At 38.7% G+C, this 24576-nt stretch overlaps 1 protein-coding gene and 1 non-coding gene across 15 annotated transcripts in view; one reads left to right on the top strand and one right to left on the bottom strand.

Annotated features, from left to right (window-relative positions):
- The window catches only part of LOC126261336 (calcium/calmodulin-dependent protein kinase type II alpha chain), a 1016317-nt gene that overhangs the window by 981608 nt on the left and 10133 nt on the right, over window positions 1-24576 (top strand). For all 14 annotated transcript variants that reach the window (XM_049958533.1, XM_049958541.1, XM_049958530.1 and 11 more), the window contains 2 exons: window positions 8210-8304; window positions 19320-19434. In XM_049958533.1, the coding sequence (XP_049814490.1) occupies window positions 8210-8304; window positions 19320-19434 (210 nt within the window). The remainder of the gene's footprint in view (window positions 1-8209; window positions 8305-19319; window positions 19435-24576) is intronic.
- Window positions 7526-7599, bottom strand: Trnas-cga (transfer RNA serine (anticodon CGA)). Its single transcript has one exon. It is a non-coding gene; the product is annotated as a tRNA-Ser (tRNA).

Below are 24576 nucleotides of genomic sequence, written 5' to 3'. Positions count from 1 at the left end.
TGCATATTCTCCTTCAACAGCGCAACGAAACCTGATTTTTTCCCTGTCATCGCTGGTTAAACATTACACAGTCGGTGCGAATTCAATAGGCACGCTGCGGCCCTATTCAAACGTGCGCGCGCATTTCCCCTCCCTCCCCTCCCGCCCCACTCCACGACCTTGCACCTAATCGCGAGCACGTACCTGAGCAGACACGAGTACTCGCGCTCAAAACCAGCCAGTTTAGAAGAAGTAATGACCTTTAACTGGTATAGAAAACATCTCTTGACCTCAACTTGAAATGCCATTACCAATTCAAGAAGCTAAAAACTGGTAGCAGCAGAAAGTCAGAAGGCATTACCAACACATATAGCCTAATATCACCAATATTAACAAAATGCAGCACAGGTATTGAAAACATCACTTCATATGTATAGCTCAAAATAAATACCAATACCAATAAAAAATAGAAAAAAACAAGAACCAATAGCAGTACAAACAGCAATATCAATGCCAATACCCAAAAATCATGGCAATGACTGAAATGTGGCATCCAAATGAAACATGAAACTAACTGACAAGGGAATGGTCCAATAAGACATGTCGAACCCCACCCTGAAAATTTTTGCACAAGAAGAGGACAACGAAAGAGATGCACTGTCAAAATTTTAGCTGCTAAGAGGCACTGCAAGTATTTTGTAAAAAATGTTGAAGTTGCACATTTTTTGCTGCATGAGGAACAGCTTATAACAGCAGTCTGTACAAACCTGCCCACTTAGCACGCGACTTGGTGAATCACTCATGCAGCGCCACATAGCATAATTATCCGGAGTTCACAGACACCAGTTTTAAGCATGTAAAGCCTGGTTTACAGTGGAGTGTATGGAAGCAAAGACGTGCGAATGAGCATTTGCGGTAAATTCACTACCATTCACTTGTATACGAGTAGAATCATTTATACTAGAGGGAATGGAAGAGAACACAAGATAGTGAACATTGCCTATGAATGCTGTGTTATTAGTTTTTAGTTTCTGGAGCTATTATTCAGCATACAGGATGCAACTCTATCTTGTTAGAGCCACAATGCGAAACTTTGCTATTCAGTGAGAATTATTTTGCATGGCGGGCGCACTGTTCTTGATGGAGTATGCAAAATAACACAGGGAAGGAAGAATTTAAGTGTCTTAATTTGTATGAAAACATGAAATGTGTGGAGATCATGCACTTTACTCAAAATTGCAGCTCTATCTCTCTTTAGCACTGGCCGAAATTTTCCTTGTATGTCGGCTGCCATTTTTTGCTGGCTTCTCATTACCATTGAGGAGAGATTTATAAACAGAATACTAATTACTGACATTGAGCATCACTTAAAGAGGTGACACAGCTGGTGTTTCCACTACACTTGTAAGGTATAATGGTTATATTCTTTTTTGTTTTCTTTTCGAAACAAAAATGGTCTAGAAGCAAAATGTGAGCTTCATGATCCAGAGAGTTCAGGATCAAATCCTGTTCAGACCACAACTTTTTCACTATGATTTTTAACTGAGCATTTACTTCTCACAGATGTTGGTGTGGCCATGAAAAACAGGTGATTCAGATTCCATATTAAATTGCAGGTCTCCATTTTCTGATTAGGGGACTGGGGAAGATTAGGGACACATAAGTAGCTGCAGTGACGTCCAGTTGAAAGACTGCAAGAGGCCTAGTGTGTACACCAGACAGAATTCTCTTTTTCTCATGCTTTTTAGCTTGTTTGCTCTGTTGAAAACCTGGTTTAAACTATACAAACATTTTTTGAATAACTTCATATTACAGTTCAGTTCTTGCAATGTAATTCTTATAAAAGTGGCTAGCAGAGAAAATAAAATCATTGCAGTGACTGATGCAGTACTACATTTTATAACAATTCCTGTAGGCCATTCCTTATAATAATGTTTAAACGTTGTACCTTTGACTATCAGTGAAACAGTTCGTTGTTTACTCCCTGTAGTCATCACAAAAATCTGAAGTGTCTATTGAATGACAAAAGCAAACATTTTTCTTGCACCAGGCACACCGGACAAAGGAAAAATTGATTCAGTCAGGTACTTTGCAGTAACCACTAGTTTTCTTTAGACAGAGCTAGGATCAAGTCAGAAATGGTCCTGGTTGCTGTTCTGCATATTGCGCTGCAAACCAGGCATACTTGATCAAATTTGTAAAGCGTGGTGAAGAAAACTGGTATGCACAAATGACTGGAGCTTAAGAATATTGTTCCACTGATAAACCTGAAATGAAAGAGAGGCATTGGAAATTATGTTGTCTGATAATTTCCTGAAAAATGCTTTCCACTGTCGAAAAAATTCTTTATCGGGAGATTGAATCAGAGTAGTAGTTCCAGACGGAATCCACATTACATGTACAGATTTTTTTGTCGTCCTCCACAAAAATAGAGGCATTGTTATGTCCAGGCCATGAATCCAACAAAAGCAATGAATTAATTTCTGCAGCTGGTAGGAATATGTTTTGAACAAAATGTTGAAAATTATTCTTTCACATTTTTTCCAGATTTTGATACACTGATTACAAGATTTTTGTAACTAAACAGTCCCTTTTTTATTTTGGTTCCTAATTTGTCTTGCAGTTCTTGAAGACAGATATACAGCTGTGGAAACAGTAACCCAATCATACTTATCACTGGCATTATGGTATACACTTATGTCATTGCATTCATTGATTTTTCCAGGGATAAGAGCAAGTTTCGTCTTTATGTCAGCTATGAACTTCTCTGTAGTAGTGTCTATCACAGGCAGAGCTGTCCTATACATTTATGTGATGTACACTTAGTAATTTTCTGTCTTCCTATTCCGTACAATTTCTTGAACCCGCATAGCCAGGTTGCAGTGTTCATGTCAGATGCAATTTAGAGGACCCAGTCTCATAGATCTCCAACGGTAATGGTGCATAGCCTCTCATGAGTAGTTGTAAATCTTTCAGTTTTTCATTCAGATGGTCTTGGGTTTCAGTTTGGCGCATATTTCTTACTTCATGTAATTCATTCTTCCATTTGTTCAGTTCATGCCCAGATTTCATGAATCAAAAATGCCTTTGCACACTGCATAACTTCAACCATTTTTTTCTCGCCTTCATTTAACCAATATCTCATTGCCTTTTATTTGTCACTGAAAGGTGTGACGGTATGTGTCTTTTTTTAGACTTGGAAGGTATTCTTCTTCAGAACTGTTACTGGCACAACTAATTTTTTCCAAATCACAATTCATGGAATTGTCACAGTATTTCCCATTTCTTCTAACTTATCCACAATTTCAAATGAAATGTCGATATCACTTGAATGAATGTCAAGGAAATCAACTAATGAATGACACACATGTACATCCTCAAGAGCAGTACGTGATTTTGGCTGGAAATCACATTCTTCATATTTCATCACTGCTAAATTGAGAACATTAATTGATTCCTCATTATGGTGAAACTGGAAGGGAAAAAAGGGTACTATTATCAGGCATGCCTTACGAAAGCACAATAAATATTAATGCAGCTTTATCTGTATTGTCAATACTTACCAATACTGAAAAAAGAAACTGATAATTTGTAATAGATGTTACTTGAGTGGCTAATCCAAGAGAATAATAACTGTACACTGTAGTGTCAGAGAAATTATCAACGAACGGTAACCTGAAACTTCCTTTAAAAATTACAGTCTGGTTGTGTTGTGTTTCCTGTTTACAAATGTACCACCAACCTTGGCTGTCTGTGTGCCTAGTTACGCATGCGCAGTTGCTACGGCACCAGTAGGGGTGTACATTTCTACCGCTACCTGATGCACTACGAATTTGGCAATTTTCAGCCTTTTTTAATACTTGCAGAACCTCTACCAACTAAAATTTTGACAGTGAATTTCTTTTGTTGTTTCCTTCCTGTGTAAAAAAATTCAGGGTAGGTTTCAATATGTCTTATTGGACCTATTCCCTTGTGGGTATTGATCTCTCAATGCAAGTAGCATACCAGGCAAGAATTTTATAGCTGAAACGTACACGTGTTCATAAATAATTCCAGGTTCAGATAAATTGCAGCTACTGTTTTCTATTTTTTTCTAGGACAATCAAAGATAACGTTTAACCTCTGACTGATAAGTGATGTCATACTCCGCAACATTACTATGTCGTGGCTCAAAGCAACAGATGTTCTTTATTTGCCACAATTAAGTATCAGTGTATCTTCTATAAGTAAGACAGTGCGAAAGAGACATTTTTCCATCATCTTTTATCAATGAGGCTGTCAATTTACAATAAGAAAAAGAATCCATATATGATAGCAATGCTTGATAATGGAATGTACACATTGGACCAACCAGATAATTATTTAGCTAAACTGAAGTCCATATCACTATTGAATGATGCATACTTTTACTGTAGGAAATTAGGACATTCAAGCCCTGGTGGAATAGAAACTTCAAGGCCATTGACCTTCTTCTTCTGTGCTAGATGCACACGCATTGCCCAAACTCTTACGGGACTCGGTAAGATTGTCTGCCGCGAGAAATGAGTGTAATGGGCAAGAGCACTACAAATGTAGTGTGTGGGTCTCACGGGGAGCATGCAAGGGATAAATCCCTGCAATCACACTATCCTCTGTGCCCTCGGTGGCTCAGATGGATAGAGCATCTGCCATGTAAGCAGGAGATCCCTGGTCTGAGTCCCAGTCGGGGCACACATTTTGAACTGTCCTCGTTGATGTATATCAACGCCTGTCGACAGCTTAGGGTCTTGATTTAATTATCATTTAATTCTAACAAAAGACCAAGATCTAGGTTTGGGTGTCATTTCAGCACACTATTTTCATCTGTTTGATTACTGATCAATTATTTTAAATTAGCATTCACCCGTCTCCTAGTTGTTATACTTAAACATTGTCAATTTTTATGTAGTTGTTATATACGTAATATTAAACAAAACAGTTGTTGAAAAATATGCTTAAATGCAGTAGTCATTTTGAAAGTAATGACATTTGTATCAGTTATGTAAGCAACTAATGTGCAACTACTTTCAAGTAAAAGCAACTTTATTCATACTTCTGTTGCTTCACCTTTTGTTAATGCAGTTAGTATATCATACAGGTACATGGCACCTCCCTTGTAAAAATAAATCTTGTCTCATGGCACATTCATGAAGGCACCCTCTCAAGATGCATATCTTTACACTCAGATCACCCACTCCTCCTCCTCCTTAACCTCAAAGCCTGGTACTAAAATAGCCCTCCTCTCAACTCCTTGACTACCACTGTTATTTCAACCTTATCTCCACTGTAATTTTTTCTCATGATCAAGTCCTGCTATTAAATTGTTTAAGCTATCCTGTATTTTGTTTTCTTTAACAATATTTATATAAGTAATCTTTGTATCCAAAGTAAAGTTAATAATAATAATAATAATAATAATAATACTGGAACAAAACCATTATAACAGATAAAACAACACCACATAACAAACCTGACATCATACTCACCAATAAAAAGAAGAAATTAACACAACTAATTGAAATATCCATACCCAATACAACAAATATACAGAAGAAAACAGGCAAAAAAATTGAAAAATACATCCAACTGGCTGAGGAAGTCAAGGGCATGTGGCATCAGGATAAAGTTGACATTATACTAATTATACTATCAACTACAGGAGTCATACCGCACAATATCCACCAGTACGTCAACGCAATACAGCTACACCCAGATGTATATATACAACTACAGAAATCTGTTATTATTGATACATGTTCAATTACCCGAAAGTTCCTAAATGCAATGTAACATATATCGTACAGTTAAAAGGAAGTCACGCTTGATCAAGGTCCGCGTCACTTTCCATTTTCAACCAGACATAACGTCTGAGAAAGGAAAGAAATAATAATTAATACCACTAGACCAATAATTTTTAGTGTTTTTGTTGCTGTTTTTGTCTTAATTATTCTCATGGTCATTACTTTTGCTATAATTGTTATTTACTTTGATGGAAGAAATACCATCATAATATTGACTATCATCATCCTTGTTCTGTCTGTGATAAACAGATGTTCATGGAAAATGATGCTGTAATGTGGTTGCACATAGGTAAAACTGGTGAAGAGAAAGTCACAGCACAGAATAGTGTAACATAGTACTTCAATTGGCTAATATTATAATACACAATCCAAAGTCTAGCAGTAGTGCATGCACAATCCTGCTAAATAAATATTGTATTCAGTGTCCAAGTATAACCCCCAGATCCTCCTGTATCCAGCAAGAAGTACATTGATACTGATATATGTCAGAGCTGCAAATGAATCATAATGAAAAAGTAGGCTTTATGCCAGGACCACAGATAATAGCATGGGTCATATTACAGTCAGAATGGAGTTTAATCATGTGCACTCTGAAATTCTTTAATTGTGCCTTTTATATCAGTTATAGCATCTTGTTAAAACCAATATTACAATCATTTTTACCATAATAATCACACACATTTAACTCAGTTACATGTATTATCAAAAGTTATAGACATGTTCTTGTTGCAGTCTTCTGTTCAGTGACTGGTTGGATGCAGCTTTCCATACCTGACTATCCTGTGCAAGCCTCTTCGAGTGTGCAGAACTATTGCAACTATTCCCAAACTGATGGTTCATTTATGCTTCAGCTTGTGTACTAACAACCAATTCCTTCTTTCAGTGAAGTTGCACCATAAATTTCTTTACCCCAGTTCTATTCAGTACCTTTTCACAGTTATTCTTCTGTAGCACAAATTTTGAAAAACTTCTAGTCTTTTCTTTTCTGAACCGTTTATTATGTGTTCAGAAAAAACTTTCTAAAACCTTAAATACTTTTCTTGCTATTGGTAGTTTTCACTTTATATTCTGTCCAATTTGGTCAACACCAATTACATTGCTGCTCCAGTTGCAAAACTCATCTGCTATTATGAAAGGATAGATCACTAGGAATGTGGGATGGAAGAAAATCCCTTCCCCCATAGCCTGGCCACATGGGGATGACATATCTACAGTGACAAGAACTCCCTTATCCAGTATGCTGAAGGACTCATAAAGAAATTGAGGAAGAGGCACTGGCTCCAGACCTAGTCCACAAACAAATTTCTCTTGCCATATCCTCACAGATCCTGATTCTTCCACCACCCCAAAACCCAGCTACAAAGGAGTGCACCCTTTGTTACTCAGCACCCCATTGGACTGGAAAAAATGAACCTTAGTCATCATCTGTGCTTTGATTATCATCATGCCTTGAACTGAGGGTCATCCTACCCAAGATTCTTCCAACCCCAACTAAAGTAGTGTTTTGATTGTCTGTCTGCAACATCCTAGTCCATCCATATGGCACTCCCAATCCTAGCCAGGTCACAAGGATCATATCCCTGTAGAAGGCCCAGGTGCAACTGCAATCTGATTACTGTAAAAGTTGTAGTTAGCATTCACTCACTATATTTTATCCATGCTACTTTCAGAATTTCAATGAATGTATTCCAGTCAACATTGAAACTTTCCTGGCAGATTAAAACTCTTTGCCGGACCGAGACTCGAACTCGGGACCTTTGCCTTTCGCGGGCAAGTGCTCTACCACTGAGCTATCCAAGCACAACTCATGGCCCGTCCTCACAGCTGTAGTTCTGCCAGTACCTCGTCTACTACCTTCCAGACTTTACCGAAGCTCTCCTGCGAAGGCGAGGTACTGGCAGAACTACAGCTATTAGGATGGACTGTGAGTCATGCTTGGGTAGCTCAGTGGTAGAGCACTTGCCCGCGGAAGGCAAAGGTTCCGAGTTCAAGTCTCGGTCCAGTACACAGTTTTAATCTGCCAGGAAAGTTTCATATCAGCACACACTCTGCTGCAGAGTGAAAATCTCATTCCAGTCAACATTGTCAACATCTTTCTGTAAGGCTACAAATGCTGTCAAGATAAAAAATTGAATTTACAATAACTTTTTACGTGTCTGTGGACAAAATAAGTACAAGAAGATATAAAAATTAATACCAACAGCCCATAAATACATTATACACTCTTTCATTGCTTTAGAATTTCAGAGGAAAACATAGTGCCAAAGCAATTATAATATTTTCAGTAACTTTGATTATACTCTCTCTCTCTCTTTCTCTCTCTCTCTGTCTGTGTGTGTGTGTGTGTGTGTGTGTGTGTGTGATATGCAGAATACATGTATAATTGTTTTGGTATTTCTTTAAAATTTCAGGAAAATATGTGATCCACATCTCACAGCATTTGAACCAGAAGCTCTAGGTAATTTAGTCGAAGGGATGGATTTCCACAAATTTTACTTTGATAATGGTAATCACTGCTTTTTATTTGCACTTACATTAGGTGTGAATCATCACTTTAAAATTAAGGAATATTTGTTTGTATGAAATATAATCACTCTTATTTTTATTATTAAAATAATAAGGTGATAGCATGAAGGGATGCTGGTAATTATTGATTACCTGCTGCGAAGTATCTTCTCCCAAAAAGCAAACTGCATGTTGCATGCATTTTCTGTGCACACTATGTGAGAAATAATTTTGCTGCTGCTTGTTTACAATTATAGTAATGATAAGTAGGTAATTCATTAGTGGCGTAGCCAATACATATGTAATATTTTTCTTCTTGATGACATTTTCCATGCTTAACCATTTATTGTGACTGATATTAATATTGTTGAGCTTGTTTTACAACTCAGTAGTATGATTTTAAAGAAAAATACACTGAAGTTAATTACCTGATATGGATTTGCAGAATTCAGTTATTAAATAGCAGTGACTTATATATTAATTGACTGCATCACCACTTAGTTGAAGAGGTGTGCAAGTTGATTTATTTATACTTATCTCACTTCAGACAGAAATCCAAATTATCTCGCTGCACTTCTTTTTGGGGAAAACATAATCCAAATTTACATCTGAACTTCCTGGTATAGGTTTTCAACGGTTTCCCTAAATTGCGTGTAGTGAATGCTTGCATGTTCCTTTACACAAGGCCCTATCCTTCAGTTCCATTCCTTATGACTTTTACACCAACAGAATGTTGAACTCTATTTTTCTTCTTTCCTTCTTCACTTCTCAGACCTCAGATGCAGAACTGTTAGCTCATCCTACAATTATATGAGCATAAATAGAGTCATTACAAATATAAATTTATTTTAGTTAATATGTAAATGATACCTTCATTTATATCAGTGTCTTCAGTACTTGGGACATGTGATCATACTTATCAGAGTACATTCACCAGGAAGTATTTCTGTCACCCTGCACTGTGATTTTGCTGGAATGAATATTTTTGTTATTAAAATGTGTTAACTGTAAAATGATATTTAAAAATTATGTAACTAAAATAAAAATAAAAAGCTGAACTCATTTATGGTCTAAAAGTTTGTAGAACATTGGAGAAATTGAATTAAAATTTGAAAGGTCACAAGCAAAGTCTTACTTCTTCTTGTTTGATGTTGATTTGTTGGTCTTCTTCTGTCATTGTTTGTTTTCTTAATACATGAATAATTATCTTGTATCTATTTCTAATTGAATATGTTGTGATTTCTAATTGAATATGTTTTGATTGTTAACAGAGGATTTTTGGTTTATATTTAGCCCTCGCCCATCCAATTCCTACCCCACCCCCCCACCCCCAAAAAAAAAGAAAAAAAAAGAAAGAAAAATCTCATTTTGTCTCAAATGACCCAAATCTGAAATGTGAAATATAAAAAATGTAGCGATTTTCATAGCTATTTGTTTTCACTGTTGTTGAAGATAATAGCATGTGACTTTGTGCCTCAGTGAGCAACTGTCAAACTACAAATACAGAATTCTAAGATTTTTTTTCCTATCACTTATTACTTAGTCCCTCTAGAAAAATATGAGTTGACTGAATCCAAGTTACACCATTGTTCAAAGTGTTGTTAGTCTGCAGGGCCCCTTATAACTGGATGAGTAAGTTGTTACAAAAGTTGGAGGACTATGCCTAACAAAAAAAACTGTGGTGTTAAAATCAGGTCTTGGCTTGGGGACAGTTGAAATATTCTTGTCATTAAAGCAATTAAACGTTAAAAACAAAACGTTTTGGATAAATATACATCATGTTTGTAGACTCAGATAAAAGAAATTAATAATCAGTTTTATTTTAAAAAACTTAACCTCCACATTACCTCTTATTTGTTGTTTACTAAAGGAGAAATGCGTGTTTCGTGTACCAAAAAATTCCTTTCCACTTACCTGCACTTTATTGTTGAGCGTTAAGTTACAATATAATAGACTTCAGTCTATTGCAATTTCTGTCTCAGACACCACCTAATGTGACACTGAGCATCAGTAAAAATCAGAAACAGATGCCATTTACTCCAAAAAGAGAATCTGTTAATTATTTACATATTTTGTCTGGTCTTGTTATTCATAATTTGGTACATACTTTGCACATATGATACAGGCTAGGTCAGGTTTGAGGTAGTAATGCAATTTATACATGTTATAATTTTGAAATAATAATTCAGTACATGCTGGATATAACAACATAGTTATAACAAAAAAATAATTTGCTTAATAGTGCTTGATCAATTACAGTAATGTTTCTCCAAAAACTCAGAAACAGAGTAGAAGCAGTGGTCAAGCAAATACTCTTTCAGCTTCAGTTGAAAAATATACACTGTACATTTGATATCTGTTTCAAGTGGGATGGCATGGAGCTCCACAGCATAATGCCATTGTGGTATACTACTCCTTTACAAATCTTTGCACTGTCTGTATTGACATGTAGGTTGTACTTCTGCCTAGTATCATATGTGGGAAAATAACAATTATCCTTGAAGCTATTTTCTTCTTTTAAGGTGCTTCCTTTGGCACGATTGGTATTTCATACAAGTGATTTATTGACAATCAGGAAGGTAAGAAAGGATCCATCTGTTTGGTAGGTCTTGACTTCTACAATTATTTAGTTCCAGCAACAGAATATCATGATCAATTACATCAAAATTTTTGCTTATGTCAAAGAATATGCCAGAAACATCTCATTTCCTATCCTTTACAGTCATTGTTTTATTTAGTTTTCAGATTTTTGGAGAATATACCACTCATGAATTGTAGATATTTTTAGTTACTCACTATCCAGATAGAGAGTGATAATAGACTATTGCAGAGAAAATGGTAAGCAGCCGAAAAGTACCAAGTGGACATTGGCAAGCCGAACACAATTTCAAAAGGACAAAACCTAAAAGAATTCAAATATGAGACACAGAATTGTCAACAGCATATGAGCAAAACCTGAATAGTAAAAAAAGAACAACAACTAAGACAGTTGTGTTACTTTGTGTGAATAGTAGTGACAGTAACTGGAAAGCTTCAGATACATAAACACAACTGCTGAGGAATGCACGATCACATTCCTCACTTCCTATGCCACCAGAGGGTCCTACCAACTCGCATGGAATTCACACCACCTGTAGTGCAGCCATGAAACCGTACAACTCTGAGCAGCCAACACTAGTACGTTGATCTCAATACTGACATCTGAATCTGGCAATGACAGTAAATCCCTCCTCCCTAAATAGGTGCCTATGTTTGAAATGACCAGACCTGAGGTTCCTCTATTGGAACAAGGAGGATCGTTGTGCAGGTAGCCCTGCCAATGACTCCAGCTGTTCTAGTAGAATGTACGAGAGTCGTAATGTGTGTTTGGGATATATGAGTGGGATGTATGAGTCTGGTAAAAAAGCAAGAAAAAATGTTTGTTTTGTAAACAACTCTCCTTACTTCTTGACATAGTCTCCTTTAGGGATATAAACTTGGCCCAGTGATGAAAATTTCTTCCCAACAAGCCAAAGTTTCAAGTTTGGGAACAGGGAGAAGCCACTTGGGGCCAATCCTAGTGAGTAGGGTGAAACCAATTCGTACACTTCCGCCATTTTTATCGCTGATGTGCGGGGTGGTGAAAGAACACTATTTTGCTTGCCAACCTTGGTCTTTTTTCAGCCAGTGCAAGTTTCAAATGATCCAACATTGAAGTGTAAGAGGGTCCAGTTATGGTTCTGCCTTTTTCCAAATAATCTATGAGGATTATTCCTTGGGAGTCCCAAAAAGGTGCCTATCACCTTACCCACTATTTAAATGGTCGTTGCCTTCTTTGGTGCACTTTCACCAGCCTTTCTCCATTGTTTTGTGTGCCATTTTGGCTCTGGTCTGTAATGATGGATCCAGACTTCATCAACAGTCACAAACTGTTGCAAAAAATCTTGCAAACTGCTATTAAACATCACTAGACATCCAAACATTGTACTGAAATGATGTGCTAAATGCACTTTTGGTCAACAATGTGAGGTTGGGCTGTGATTGTGCACATAGTTTCTTCATAGTCAATTCTCTATGTAGGATATTATGCACTCACTCAGTTGAAATACCTATAGTCTCAGCAATCTCACTAATTTTTATTCACTGATCTTGCATTACCATATGATGGTGGAGAGACCATGTGAACTTCATCCAGTTCTGTTTTGATCTGTGCAGCAGCCCAACCCTTCAAATAAAAATGTTTAATAACAGCATGAAACTCGGGTTTCTCCATTTTCAATTGCAGTTGACACTGATCAGTTCAAACAGCTGTAAAAAATGAAATGTACACTGTACATTGTTGAAATTCTTTCTACAACCCCTCGAATAGTCAAGCTTACCAGCTATCAAGGCACAATGAAAAAGTCCATTCCTTTATGGAAATTTAGCAGACATATCAAACCACCCTTGCATATAGCAACTTAAGGATGTGGACATGGAGTGGTAGGGGAACAATGACGTGACATTCAGTATCCTCTGTAGACAATAATACTACTCACTAAACAACCTTCAGCCTATGTTCTACAGCAAAATAATTTCACAATGCCAGCTCTGATCCTTTTGGGAGAGTCTCCAGCCAACCACTCTGCACAGCTGACATGACTCTATGCAGGAGAGGCTCCTAACTAGTAGCCACAGCTGTTTCATGAGTGGTGATCGGAAAATCTTGCTATGTGTAGGTCATCACCTCATCAAGGACTAAACACATTGCTTCCAGATGGTCAGACTCAATGTTATGGTTGATGGAGAGGTATGATAATGCATTAGCATTTGTATGATGAACAGTGGGCCAAAACCAACTGTCATAATGGTAACAGCTCAGGAATAGAGCCCAATGTTGCAGACATTGTACTGTTTTCCCTGGAACATGAGAATGTGGACCAGAAAGAGAAATGAGGGATTTGTGGTCTGTAAGTAACTGGAGCTTATTCCAAAACAGGAAAACAAGGAATTTTTTAATGCTGTATGCAAAGAACAATGACTCCTCCTCAATTTTTGAATAATTTTGCTGTGCCTGCAAGAGCATTTTAAAACACAAAAGCATTTGCTTGCTCTGCACCATCAGAGTTCGTACTTGAGAAAACTTCCCAGACCCTGTATTGTGATGCTTCAGTTGCAAAGATCAGGAGCTTGCCTTTCGTGAACATCTCAAAATATGGTGCCAACCACAGGTGTGTTTTCAACTGCAAGAATGCTTTGTGACACTCAGGAGACCAAATGAATGGAATTCCTCAGATGGTTCAATGAATGTGTGAGATGAGCTGCATGGGGAATGAATGTTGTATAGTAGTTCACTTTTCCCAGAAAAGACAGCAATTCTATAAAGTTTTTCAGGGCCAGCAGCTTCTCAGTTGTGTCAGTGTGCTCTGCTGTTGCCTTGATCCTTTTGCTTCTTAACATATGTTCCAACTACTGTACAAAGGATGCTAAAAATTTGCGACTGTCTAGGTTACAGTAGTGCCCATTCTCCAGCAGCTGCTGAAATGCTGTTCGCAAGTTTTGCTTTTCCCTAGCAGCACCCACCACTCTAATGTCATCAATATAGTTCACACACCTTGGAATACTGTGCATTAATTGCTCTGTATACCTTTGGAAAATCCCTGGTTTGCTGAGGCAACTCCAAAAGGAAACTTCTTGTATTGATACATTCCAAAAGGCATATTTAGTACCAGGATTTTCTGCATGTCTGTGTCTTGAGGTATGCATCCTTCAGACCAGCTTTTGAAAAACACTGCCCTCCTCCCCCCCTTGCTAACTTTGTTATAGTTCCTCTGGCTAAGGAATAAATGTTGTTCTAACTTCGTGCATTAATCATGGCCTTAAAATCACTGCAAATCCTGCTGACAGATCTGTTTGCTTTCTTCACACGTAGTAACCACCTATTGACCAGCTGAGACTGGCACAATGACCCACAATTCCTGTAACCCATCCAACTCAGACTTCACTTCATCATGCAATGTTAACAGTAATGGCCACGCACAACAAAATTCAGGCACATCAGACTGCTTTAGTGACACACGCACTTCAGACTTTATGGCCTGACCCAACATTGTTTGGAACAAGTGCATATAATTTCTAATAATGTTTCTGAATCCTAGAATGGTACTGAGCTGGATACCAGGTTCACCTCATCCAATACTTGGAAACCAAATACAGTAAATGCATCAAAATCAAAAATGTTTACAGTTGATGGTGAAATTATGACCAACAAAGAGATTTGACGTACTATGTTCTTGTATTTTGCCCATACGGTGATTTTCCCTGACACATGGATCTTTTGCCAGCTGTATGAAATAACATGTCACTGTGGTGGCTGCAGGCAGGTTGCCCAAACACTGATAGGTGTATCTGAGAAATTACAGCCTCCGAATCCGCCTGGAATTGGGCAGCAGTACTGTTGATATCCAATTAAATCAGGAGTTTATTAGCCACTTGGCTGGGTTCTTTCAAGACTGGAGTTAAAGTGAACACTGATGCTTGGTCCAGTTCTGCTTCCCACAGATTACTGGCAAACATTGGCGCACCAGCCTGCAGTGCTACTTCTCTGCCCAGACACATTGCTGCTAAGTACTGGGACTGGCACAACATGTGTTGAAAAAATGTGTACACTGGTGATGTTTGTGGCACTTCCAGCAGGCCAGATGAGACTTAAGCATCAATGGGGGCAAATCTGACACTGAGGGAGGAACTTTTATCATCATCTAAAGTATGTGATTTATGTCAAAACACGTGGCTAGGTTGTGTCTGTTTACTGAGTCCATTGTAATATACTAGGCAACAAAAATTACTTCCTGGGCAGGACTCGCTGCCTGAGCTTCATCCAGAGGACTAACTTTCTGGTATGCAGTTGAGAGCAGGCCTAAATTATCTAAAAATTCATTTTTAGCTGCTGCTGCAGTAGCCTCAAACATTTTAGCAAGTATTTCTGATCATGCTTATTTCAGGCTTCAATGATTCCAAAGCTCTAGACAGTAGCTCCTTGTCCAGTGCTAATCTGACAACTATGTCTCTGATCAAAGCATATAAGACCAAAAAATTCATACATTCAAACTTTCATTTATGCGTGAATTAGATGGTCTCAGAGAAAACAGTAAGCAGCTGGAAAGAACTGAGTGGACAGTGGCAAGTCAAACACCAATCTGAAAGGGCAAAACTGAAGAAAAATTCAAATATGAAACCTAATATTATCAGCAGCATATGAACAAAAACCTGAAGAGCAAAACAAGAGGAATTACCAAGACAAGTATGTCACTGTGTTTGAATAGTAGCACTGGTGACTGGAAAGCTACAGATACATTAACAAAATTGGCTGAGGAATGCATTCACTTTCCTCATTGCCTATGCTGCCAGGTAGTCTTGCCAACTCATGCACTATCCAAGCTGCCTTTGGTGTAGCTGTTAAACCATGAGGATGTTTCAGTCAAGTGTCTGGCGATGTTTCGCTGCAGTCAGGCAGAGTTTTTGTGTCAACTCGTAACCATAGGTGAAGCACTGATCAATCATTTTATTCCTGGGATGAAGGAACAGTCAAAACAATGGACTGAAATTGGTGAATAGATCCAGAGAAGATGAAGATAGTTCCATCTGCAGGCAAAATCATGGCGTCCCTTTTTTGGTATATGCATGGGATAATTTTCATTGATTATTTTCAAAAAGGAAAAGTCATCAGTGGTGAGTATTATGTCAACTTAATGCAGTGTTTTAGTGATGACATTAAGCAAAAAAGCCGCATTTAGCAAAAGAGAAAATTTTGTTTTATCGCAACAAAGCACCAGTTCACACATCCATTATTTCCATGGCCAAAACCAAAGAGTTAAAGTTGAAACAGCTCCCTCATGCAATGTGTTTGCCACATTTATTCCCCTCTCATTATTTTTGAATTCAAAGCTTAAAAAATGGCTTGGTGGTACAATATTAGCCAGAAATGAATAGTCTGCAGTCAATGGCTATTTTGTGGATATCAACGCTTCTTAATATAAACAGGGTATCGAAGCTATTAACATCGCTGGGAAAAAAAGAGTATTGAGTGAAAGGAGTTTACATAAAGGAATAAAGATGCATTTTTCCAAAATTTCCGTGTTTTCTTTGTTAGGTCAGATACTTCTGAGACTTTTCTGGTAATGCAATTAGATTTTCTAATTTAAGGTACTAATTTTTTCAGTAATATTACTTGGAATGAGTGTTTCCACGGCAGATTGTCAACAACACAGCTTTATTTCTGAAAATACAACTGTTAAGAAATGTAGAAATGTTAATGATATATTAACATACTTTTTATTTGCAGGTAGTTCTCTTCATGTCTGACTTACACAGAGTTAACTTATCATATAATTAAAAATAAATAAACTATAAATCTAGTCTAGTCATATGGCAAATATAGGGTGAATCAGAACTCCACTGACAAAAATGCAGAGTATAGAATGAAGGCTTTCACGACCGGGTGACATGGCTGTTGATATACTTTCCGGGATGTGAGGTCGTGGTCCAAGAACTTTTCTGCTCCTTACGTTTCGTCCAGAACTGCGCTGGACTTCCTCAGAGGCGCTGCTCCGCTGAGTCTTGCCGACTGACTGGTCGGGTGTCTGAGAATATATATAAGTCACTCTCAGACACCCGACCAGTCAGTCGGCAAGACTCAGCGGAGCAGCGCCTCTGAGGAAGTCCAGCGCAGTTCTGGACGAAACGTAAGGAGCAGAAAAGTTCTTGGACCATGACCTCACATCCCAGAAAGTATATCAACAGCCAAAAATGCAGAGCTTGTTCAGAAATATGTTCTGAGTACTTCGGTATAAGGAACCTGAGGTCTCGAGGGGCTCATTACAGAATAATAATGTAATTATGGGTTATTCAGCTCTAGTACCAAAATTAACTTTGTTTCTGAGAAAATACATTCACAACAGTGAAAAATCCTGTAGTATTCAATCACTAAATTATAGCAACATAAAAAGTATCTTATTGTTCATGGGCATCTATATACAGATGCAAAACTACTGTGATGTGATTACCATCACTGTGGGAACAGCTGAGCATATCGTCATTGTTCCACTCTTCCATTGCATTTAGTGAACCTATACACAAAGTACAGTGGAACCTCACTTAATGAGCACCTCCCACAACACACAAATTGCATAATATTTGCTTGAAAAGGAATCTGCATTCATGTCTTACTTGTTATGGACAATGATTCTGCCCATTCTCCAGGCCTACAAGATGACCTCCTTGAAGAATTTCAATTCATCAAGATCCAATTTCTGTCTCCCAACACCACTCTGTTACTCCAGCCCATGGACAAGCAGCTTAGTTCTTTTCGTCACCACTGCCCTTGCCACTCTTCTTCACCACTGCCCCCGCCACTCTTCGTCAGTGCCCTCGCTGCTCTTCCTTGCCACTGACCCTGCCGCTCTTCTTCGCCACTGCCCCTGACCCTGCCGCTCTTCTTCGCCACTGCCCCTGACCCTCTTCTTGGCCACTGTCCTTGCCCCTCTTCTTGGCCACTGTCCTTGCCCCTCTTCTTGGCCACTGCCCCTCACCCCTCTTCTTGGCCACTGCCTCCTCCCCTCTTCTTGGCCACTGCCCCAACCCTCTTCTTGGCCACTGCCCTCAGCCCTCTTCTTAGCCACTGCCCCTGCCCCTCTTCTTGGCCACTGTCCCCACCCTTCCCCTTTGCCACTGTTCCTCCACTTTTCCCCTGCCTCTCCTGTTTGCCCTCACCTCTCCCATTCACCTCCACCCCTCCCGTTTGCCCCTGCCCCAAGTGTTCACCCCTACCCCTCTCTTGTGCCACCATCCCTCTCTTTTGCCTGTGCCCCTCTCTTTCCCCACTGCACCTCTTGTTCACCACCACCCCTCTCTTTTGCCACCTCCCCTTTCCCCTCTCTTTTGCTACTTCTCCCCTTCTTCGGCATGCCCCCTCATGTCTTCTTCAACATGCCTCCTCTTCTTTGGCACATCCCATCTTCTTCAGCACCCCCTCTCCTCCTCTGTGCCCTCCCCTCCCTTGTGCTCTCCTCCCCCATGCCCTCTCCTCCCCCATGCCTCATCTCTTCTCATGTCTTGCCTTCTTCACCTCTTGCACTCCACAACTCTTGCACTCTTCAGTGCTTCACAACCTTTCCAAATGCCCTTTTCTCCCATTTCCCTCTTCTCCCATATTCATTGCCTGCCCTTTCTTGCCCTCCCCAGCCCTCCCATGCCCTTGCCTGCTCTCCTCTGCCCTTGCTTGTCCTCCTTTGCCTTTGTTCACCCTCCCTGGCCTGTGCTCGCCCTCCCTTGCCGTTGCTCGCCCTCCCCTGCCGTTGCTCGCCCTCCCCTGCCGTTGCTCGCCCTCCCCTGCCATTGCTCACCCTCCCCTGCTGTTGCTCGCCCTCCCCTACCCTGTTCTACTCACCCCTCCCACTCTTCACCTTTCCCTCTCTTCAGCCCTCCCTCTCTTTCAGCCCTCCCTCTCTTTCAGCCCTCCCTTTCTTTCAGCTCTTCTCCTTTTCACATCTACTATTTTCCCCCTTCCCCTTCTTACCACTTCCCACTTTCTTCTCTCTCCTCCTCACTCTTCCTAGCCTCTTCATGGCTCTACTCTGCCTTCATCTTGTCTCCAAAAGCATATACATTCAGTGATTTTGTAGTACAGTAATTATCTTGTAACTCTGTTATGAAGCTTTTGTTAGCAACATATGCTGAATTACTTGGACTGATGTTGTTATGAATTTAAGTTAAAACTATCACAAAAAGGTGAAAAGTATTACATAACATAAAATTCTGTCAGTAGCCACTCTGATGTTCATAGTATTTTTGTAAGAGCTGCATACATAACTGAATTCCAACCAACCACCACTGTTTCTCTCTAAAGCAGTACAATCTTCAGTTTCTGTGGAATGTAATTCATAACCTCTTTAACCATAACTACTGTCATTAAATTACACTGATTAACTTTCAATTTTTCTAGCATAAAGCTAAGCATTTATGACTTTATTTAATAATGTTTTGTGGAAACTGTTACAGTTCTGGGTAAAAACTGCAAGGCAATCAATACCATCATCTTGAATCCACATGTTCACCTACTTGGTGATGATGCAGCATGCATTGCTTACGTTCGCTTGACACAGTACATGGACAAGTAAGTGCTTTCTTTTGGTAAAAGTGACAAAAATTTGTAAAATAAAAATGTGTCTCTATTTTTTCTTTGCTTGTTACTAGTAGTGGGGTAAAATCTATAATTGTTATTGTCACATTGTACATACATACTATTCACAATGTGAGAGAAGAAAAAATCTTTAAAATTCTCATCTATATAATGATTGAGCTAAGCTGTTCATCTCAAATGTTCCTGGAACCATTTAAGATTTTGTTTTCGCCAAGATGATCTGTAAGACAATTCTCACAAAAAACCAATAGTCTTAAGTCACAGCTACATGAAGTTTACTTTTCAAATGGCGTTACAGCAACTTGTGCTGTCAGTATCATAGATCTCAAGGAAACAAAGACAATCAAGTTTTGCTTGTTTCACTCTTTGAAATCTAATAACTACTTTTAAAGAAGTTACTGTGTTTAGAACTTACAAGATTCTGTTTTGAACATCGAATTAATAGATATATTATGTGAAAGTTTGTAATTTCATGCTGAAATAAGGAATTACATCATGTTATATAAGGAGAAAATATAGTGTAATAGACCACTAGAATTTTAGTGTAAAAGGGCCATAGATGAACTGCAGATGTCTATTCTGAATATGAAATTCAGAAATAGTGAATGCTGGTTACTTTGGAAAAGGAATATGTTCCACAAACCACTAAAAGGTAAGATATTCTACATTATGGAGAAAGCAGAAGGAATATAAAGGGTATAACTGAAGTGTAGACACAAACATACCATGACAGATAGACCCATCATGGACGATATTTCTGTAAATGTAAAATTAATTGTTATTGAAAGGACATTGAAGTGTTACACTAGGGATGAGGCTTATAAGCAAAGAAAATGAAATAGATGTTCTGGAAGCGGTTGTTTACAATCCATCTTTTAACTCCTGAGAAACGTCTAGTGGCTCTGAAATAAAGCAGTCCAGCATTGTTCAAATTTTGGTGCAGACAGCTTCTATTCTTCTTATATGGCACTTCACTAGCAGATAAACCAGTGGAAGCAAGAGCAGAAATACTGAACTGTATTCTCTAATGTTTCTTCACATAGGAAGTTCCAGGTGGACTAATGCAGGTTAACTCTTGCATCAAAAAAGAGTCATACAGACATTGGCACTAGTGAGGTCACTAAACAGCTGAAATCACCAAAGTTGAATAAGGTGCCAGTGCACAATGGAATACCTTTTAGATTCTACACAGAATTTATAACTTGGTTAGCCACCCCATTCACCATAATATTCTGTAGATCCCTTGAGCAAAACGTGGTGCTGTTGTTTAAAGAAAACAGCAGTTACACCCGTCTACGAGAAGGGTAGCAGAAGTGATCTACAAAACCACCACTCAATATCACTGACACTCATCTGTTGTAGAATCTTAATATATTTTTTTGAGCTAAAACATAGTATGGTGCAGAGGTGGTGGATTGTGGAGGCAGAAGTGCTGGTTGGGCTTGTCTAGAAAAACTCCACTGCAAGATACAACATATTTTATTTGTCTTGGAATACAACATCAGAGTACGTGGTGCCCCTGGATACACCATCTGCAGGTGCTTAGTCCATGGGCAATGCCGATCAAGTCAGAAAGCCACAGCAGTGTGATGGCCAGTTGATGTCCACGTCATGTTTTGCTGACACTGTTTAACTCACTCAGCAGCACATGCCTGACAGCACGTGCGTGAGTTAGCACTATGTGGTCCTGAGCAAGGAGTGCCAGTGATGCGTACATCTACTGAATTCCCATAGGTGGCCATGGCTACTGGATTAGGAGCTCATCCTGGTGTGAAGGGATGGTAGCAGCACTGCCCTGGCTGCAAACTGCTGCCCTCCAAGGCAGAAGTCTGGGCTGCTCTAATCCACGAAGGATGACTCACAATTGTTGACTAAGTACACAGTGAGGGGCTTAGAATCGTTAGCTTGTCTGGTGGAGCAGGTTGTCCAGACCTGCATCAGCTGCTTGATGGCCCACAGCATGCTGGAAGGTGATGCGTACTTTATATCATGGAGGGCACTGCCAGAGTGCAAATAACCATGCTAGAAGCAGAGAGTATTTATAGTGATTAGTAGCACACTTGTTGTACCGTTACATTCCTTCAGACATCTACAGATCAACTCCTTGGTGTCCCAATGATGTAGAAATATACCATAAGCTGGTTTGTCTTTGTAAAGCTTTTCTGTGATGTCACCATGATCCCACAGCTTAAGGCCAGCTTCTCATTCAAATGAGCAAACAATAGGAAAGTTTCGAAATTCTTTTTGAGACAAAAAAAAAAGCGAGGCACCCGTAAATTACCTGTATGGTTGGATCAAGGGCCTGTGAGTTTGAAGTATGCAGGTTCTGCGCACTGTAGCCCCTCAGTAGTTACCTGAAATCAAAAGATACTACATTAAATTTATGGGTGCTTATACCTAACCACAATGAAATAACCATAAATGTAATGATATGGTGCTAGCTCAAACTTTGAGCATGATTTTTGGGTTTTTTCACTCTTTATGGCTTCACAAAAAATAGTTAATATTAACAAATTTCATATATAATAGGTATAAACTCCCAAGAAAAGTGTTTGCTTTCTGGAGTTCATAGGCTAAAATGTTTTTATTTTGTGCTGGATGCAGTTTTGAATTATAGATAATGATACTTTACATGATGACCATATGTGCTTAAAAGCGTAAAGGTAATCCTTAAACTTTATATACCCAACCAAGTAAATTTCCTACCATTTAATAAAATTTGTGTATAGGTATTACACATAGGGACTTCATCTACCTAATTAGTTTGATTACAATTACGGTTATCAGCTCCCAACACATGATATACAGATGGCCAATGATATACAACCTTGACTCTCTGTATGCACACGCGCACAAGTTGCTATGTTCTCAGTGCAATTACATGTGCAACGGTCAGTGCCAACATAGTTGCTGCTGCCAACCGACCATGTGGTGAAGTGATGCCAGGGCTGGACTTCAGTTGAGTAGTTTTAATTCGACATGGTACCAAGGTACTATAGGTTTTAATTTTTAATGATTACTGTGCCTTACTCTGGCATGTTACAGTAATTTTATGCTTCTTAAGAAGGCTAGATTAATCTAGCCGAAACCTGGGTAAAGACCAGAAAATTTTTGCAACTGAGGTGGATATTCAATATATTAGTCTAACACAGTTGCTGACAGGGTTGCAACATGCTAAAAATTCTAACATTTCAAGTGTTTTAGAGCACTTGATTCCATTTTTCACACAAAATTTTTGATGCAAATTCTTTGCTTCATTTTTTTTTATAATAATCAAAAATCGCCAAGCAGACTAAAGCACATCTAATCTTTCTATCTGTCAAAAACATACGAAGTATGCTGTACACTTGGAACTGTGAACCTATGTTTGGTACATGTGTACTAACAGAACAAAAAAACAATGTTGATAATTGAATGTACATTGCCCAATCAATTTGAAAAGTCACCTTACTATTTGAACAGCCCTTTTATATGGTACAATGGGAAGTACCCTCTACCATGTGCTTTAGTTATTTGCAGGGTGCAGTTACAGATACCAATAGATTAATTTGCAAAAATGCATAGAATTCTGTCATTTGGTTCTGATGTAACAGGATAAGGGTGTCATTCTTTGAAGAATTCTCGTAACCAGTGAACAAATCATGAAAAGCTGAAAGTAAGAAAGACACTTTTTAAGCCATTGAGGATATGTACTGAGTGAGGCCTGCTTAACCCTAGAGTCGGTGGAGTGAAAGTAAGTTGGTTGTGGAATTGATGGAGACTATATAATTGTTCCTTAGTTCAATGAGGAGACATCATCAGGTAACATACACATAGAATTTCTTAGCAGATTTCTGTCAAGTCTCCTAGGTGATTTACCAACTGAAATTTTATCTGTGTATGTGGTACCAACACAGTTCTCATCCAGCTATTTTCTGGCCACTTGATGGACTGTGGCAGTGTTATAAGTCATGCTGTGTATTTGCCTGAATTGATGTCACAGGACTTTTTACACTCAAAGATGATGATTCTGCATAAGTTACAATAACCCAAGAGGATTTAAATCATCACATTGCTGCAGGACATTCGGGGCACTTGCAACTACAAAAGTATCTTGCTGGAGACAGTGAGAATTTTGAACACTTGGTTGATGTTGTGATTTGACAATGTAAACATTAAGTGTGTATCTTACATTAAACACATATTAACTTTTCTATTCAGGTGAAGTCATTGAAACGTCCTGGTAGATTATAAATGTGCACTGTACTAGTACTTGAACCAGGAACCTTGACTTTTATGGGCAGTGTTCTTACCAGCTGAGTTTCCCATGCATGACTCACGACCCACCCACACAGCTTCATTTCTGCCGGTGGCTGTCTCCTACTTTTCAAATATGCAGAAGGACTTTTGACAAGTTTGAAAACAAGGAGAGAGGTACTGGCACAAGTGAAGTTATGACAGTGGGTTGTGATCTACACCTGAATCGCTCGGTTCAGTCAGTAAGAGCATTGAAAAATGAAATGTTCCAAGTTCAAGTTCCTCTGCCGCACATGTTTTAATTTTCCAAGATGTGTCAAAACAGTGGACATTGTACTTCAGAGTAAAGTATTCATATGTGAAGTTATTACTTAACCCTCAAGCTGGTGTGCCATTTATAACAACATGAGCGGGTGCCTGGCACACTTTGTACACATGTATAGAATAGTTGCCAAGATGAGTCATGTATGATCAAAATCACAGTATAATCTTAGTTTATTTAAACAAGAAGAAAATAAACTTACATAATATGAGCTACACCAGTGTTTTACTAAACAAGAATGAAACAAATTTTCAGTACAACATCCTGTTGCCAAGGACAGGTGGTACAGAGACAGTAATGACCCACTCGAAGTATTAAGCAATGCAGTGGCATCAGATCCCATCCAGCTGCTTATTCGATCACTAATTGTCTCGTAGACAACTGCCTCAATGTAGCATTAGGCTGCTAGCTCATAATCAATGTTTTTTTAACAATCGTAAATTTTTTCTCTCTAGCTCGCTTTGTATTTTGTATTACTGCTGCTCACTTGTTGTACATATGACAACACAAACTATCATTGTTTTACCTGAAGCAATGATTAAGGAATAGGTACAGGT

This window comes from Schistocerca nitens, chromosome 1 (genome assembly GCF_023898315.1).
Source record: "Schistocerca nitens isolate TAMUIC-IGC-003100 chromosome 1, iqSchNite1.1, whole genome shotgun sequence".
NCBI classification, from domain to species: domain Eukaryota; kingdom Metazoa; phylum Arthropoda; class Insecta; order Orthoptera; family Acrididae; genus Schistocerca; species Schistocerca nitens.
The sequence above is the reverse complement of the archived record's forward strand: the minus strand, read 5'-3'. Positions and strand labels throughout refer to the sequence as shown.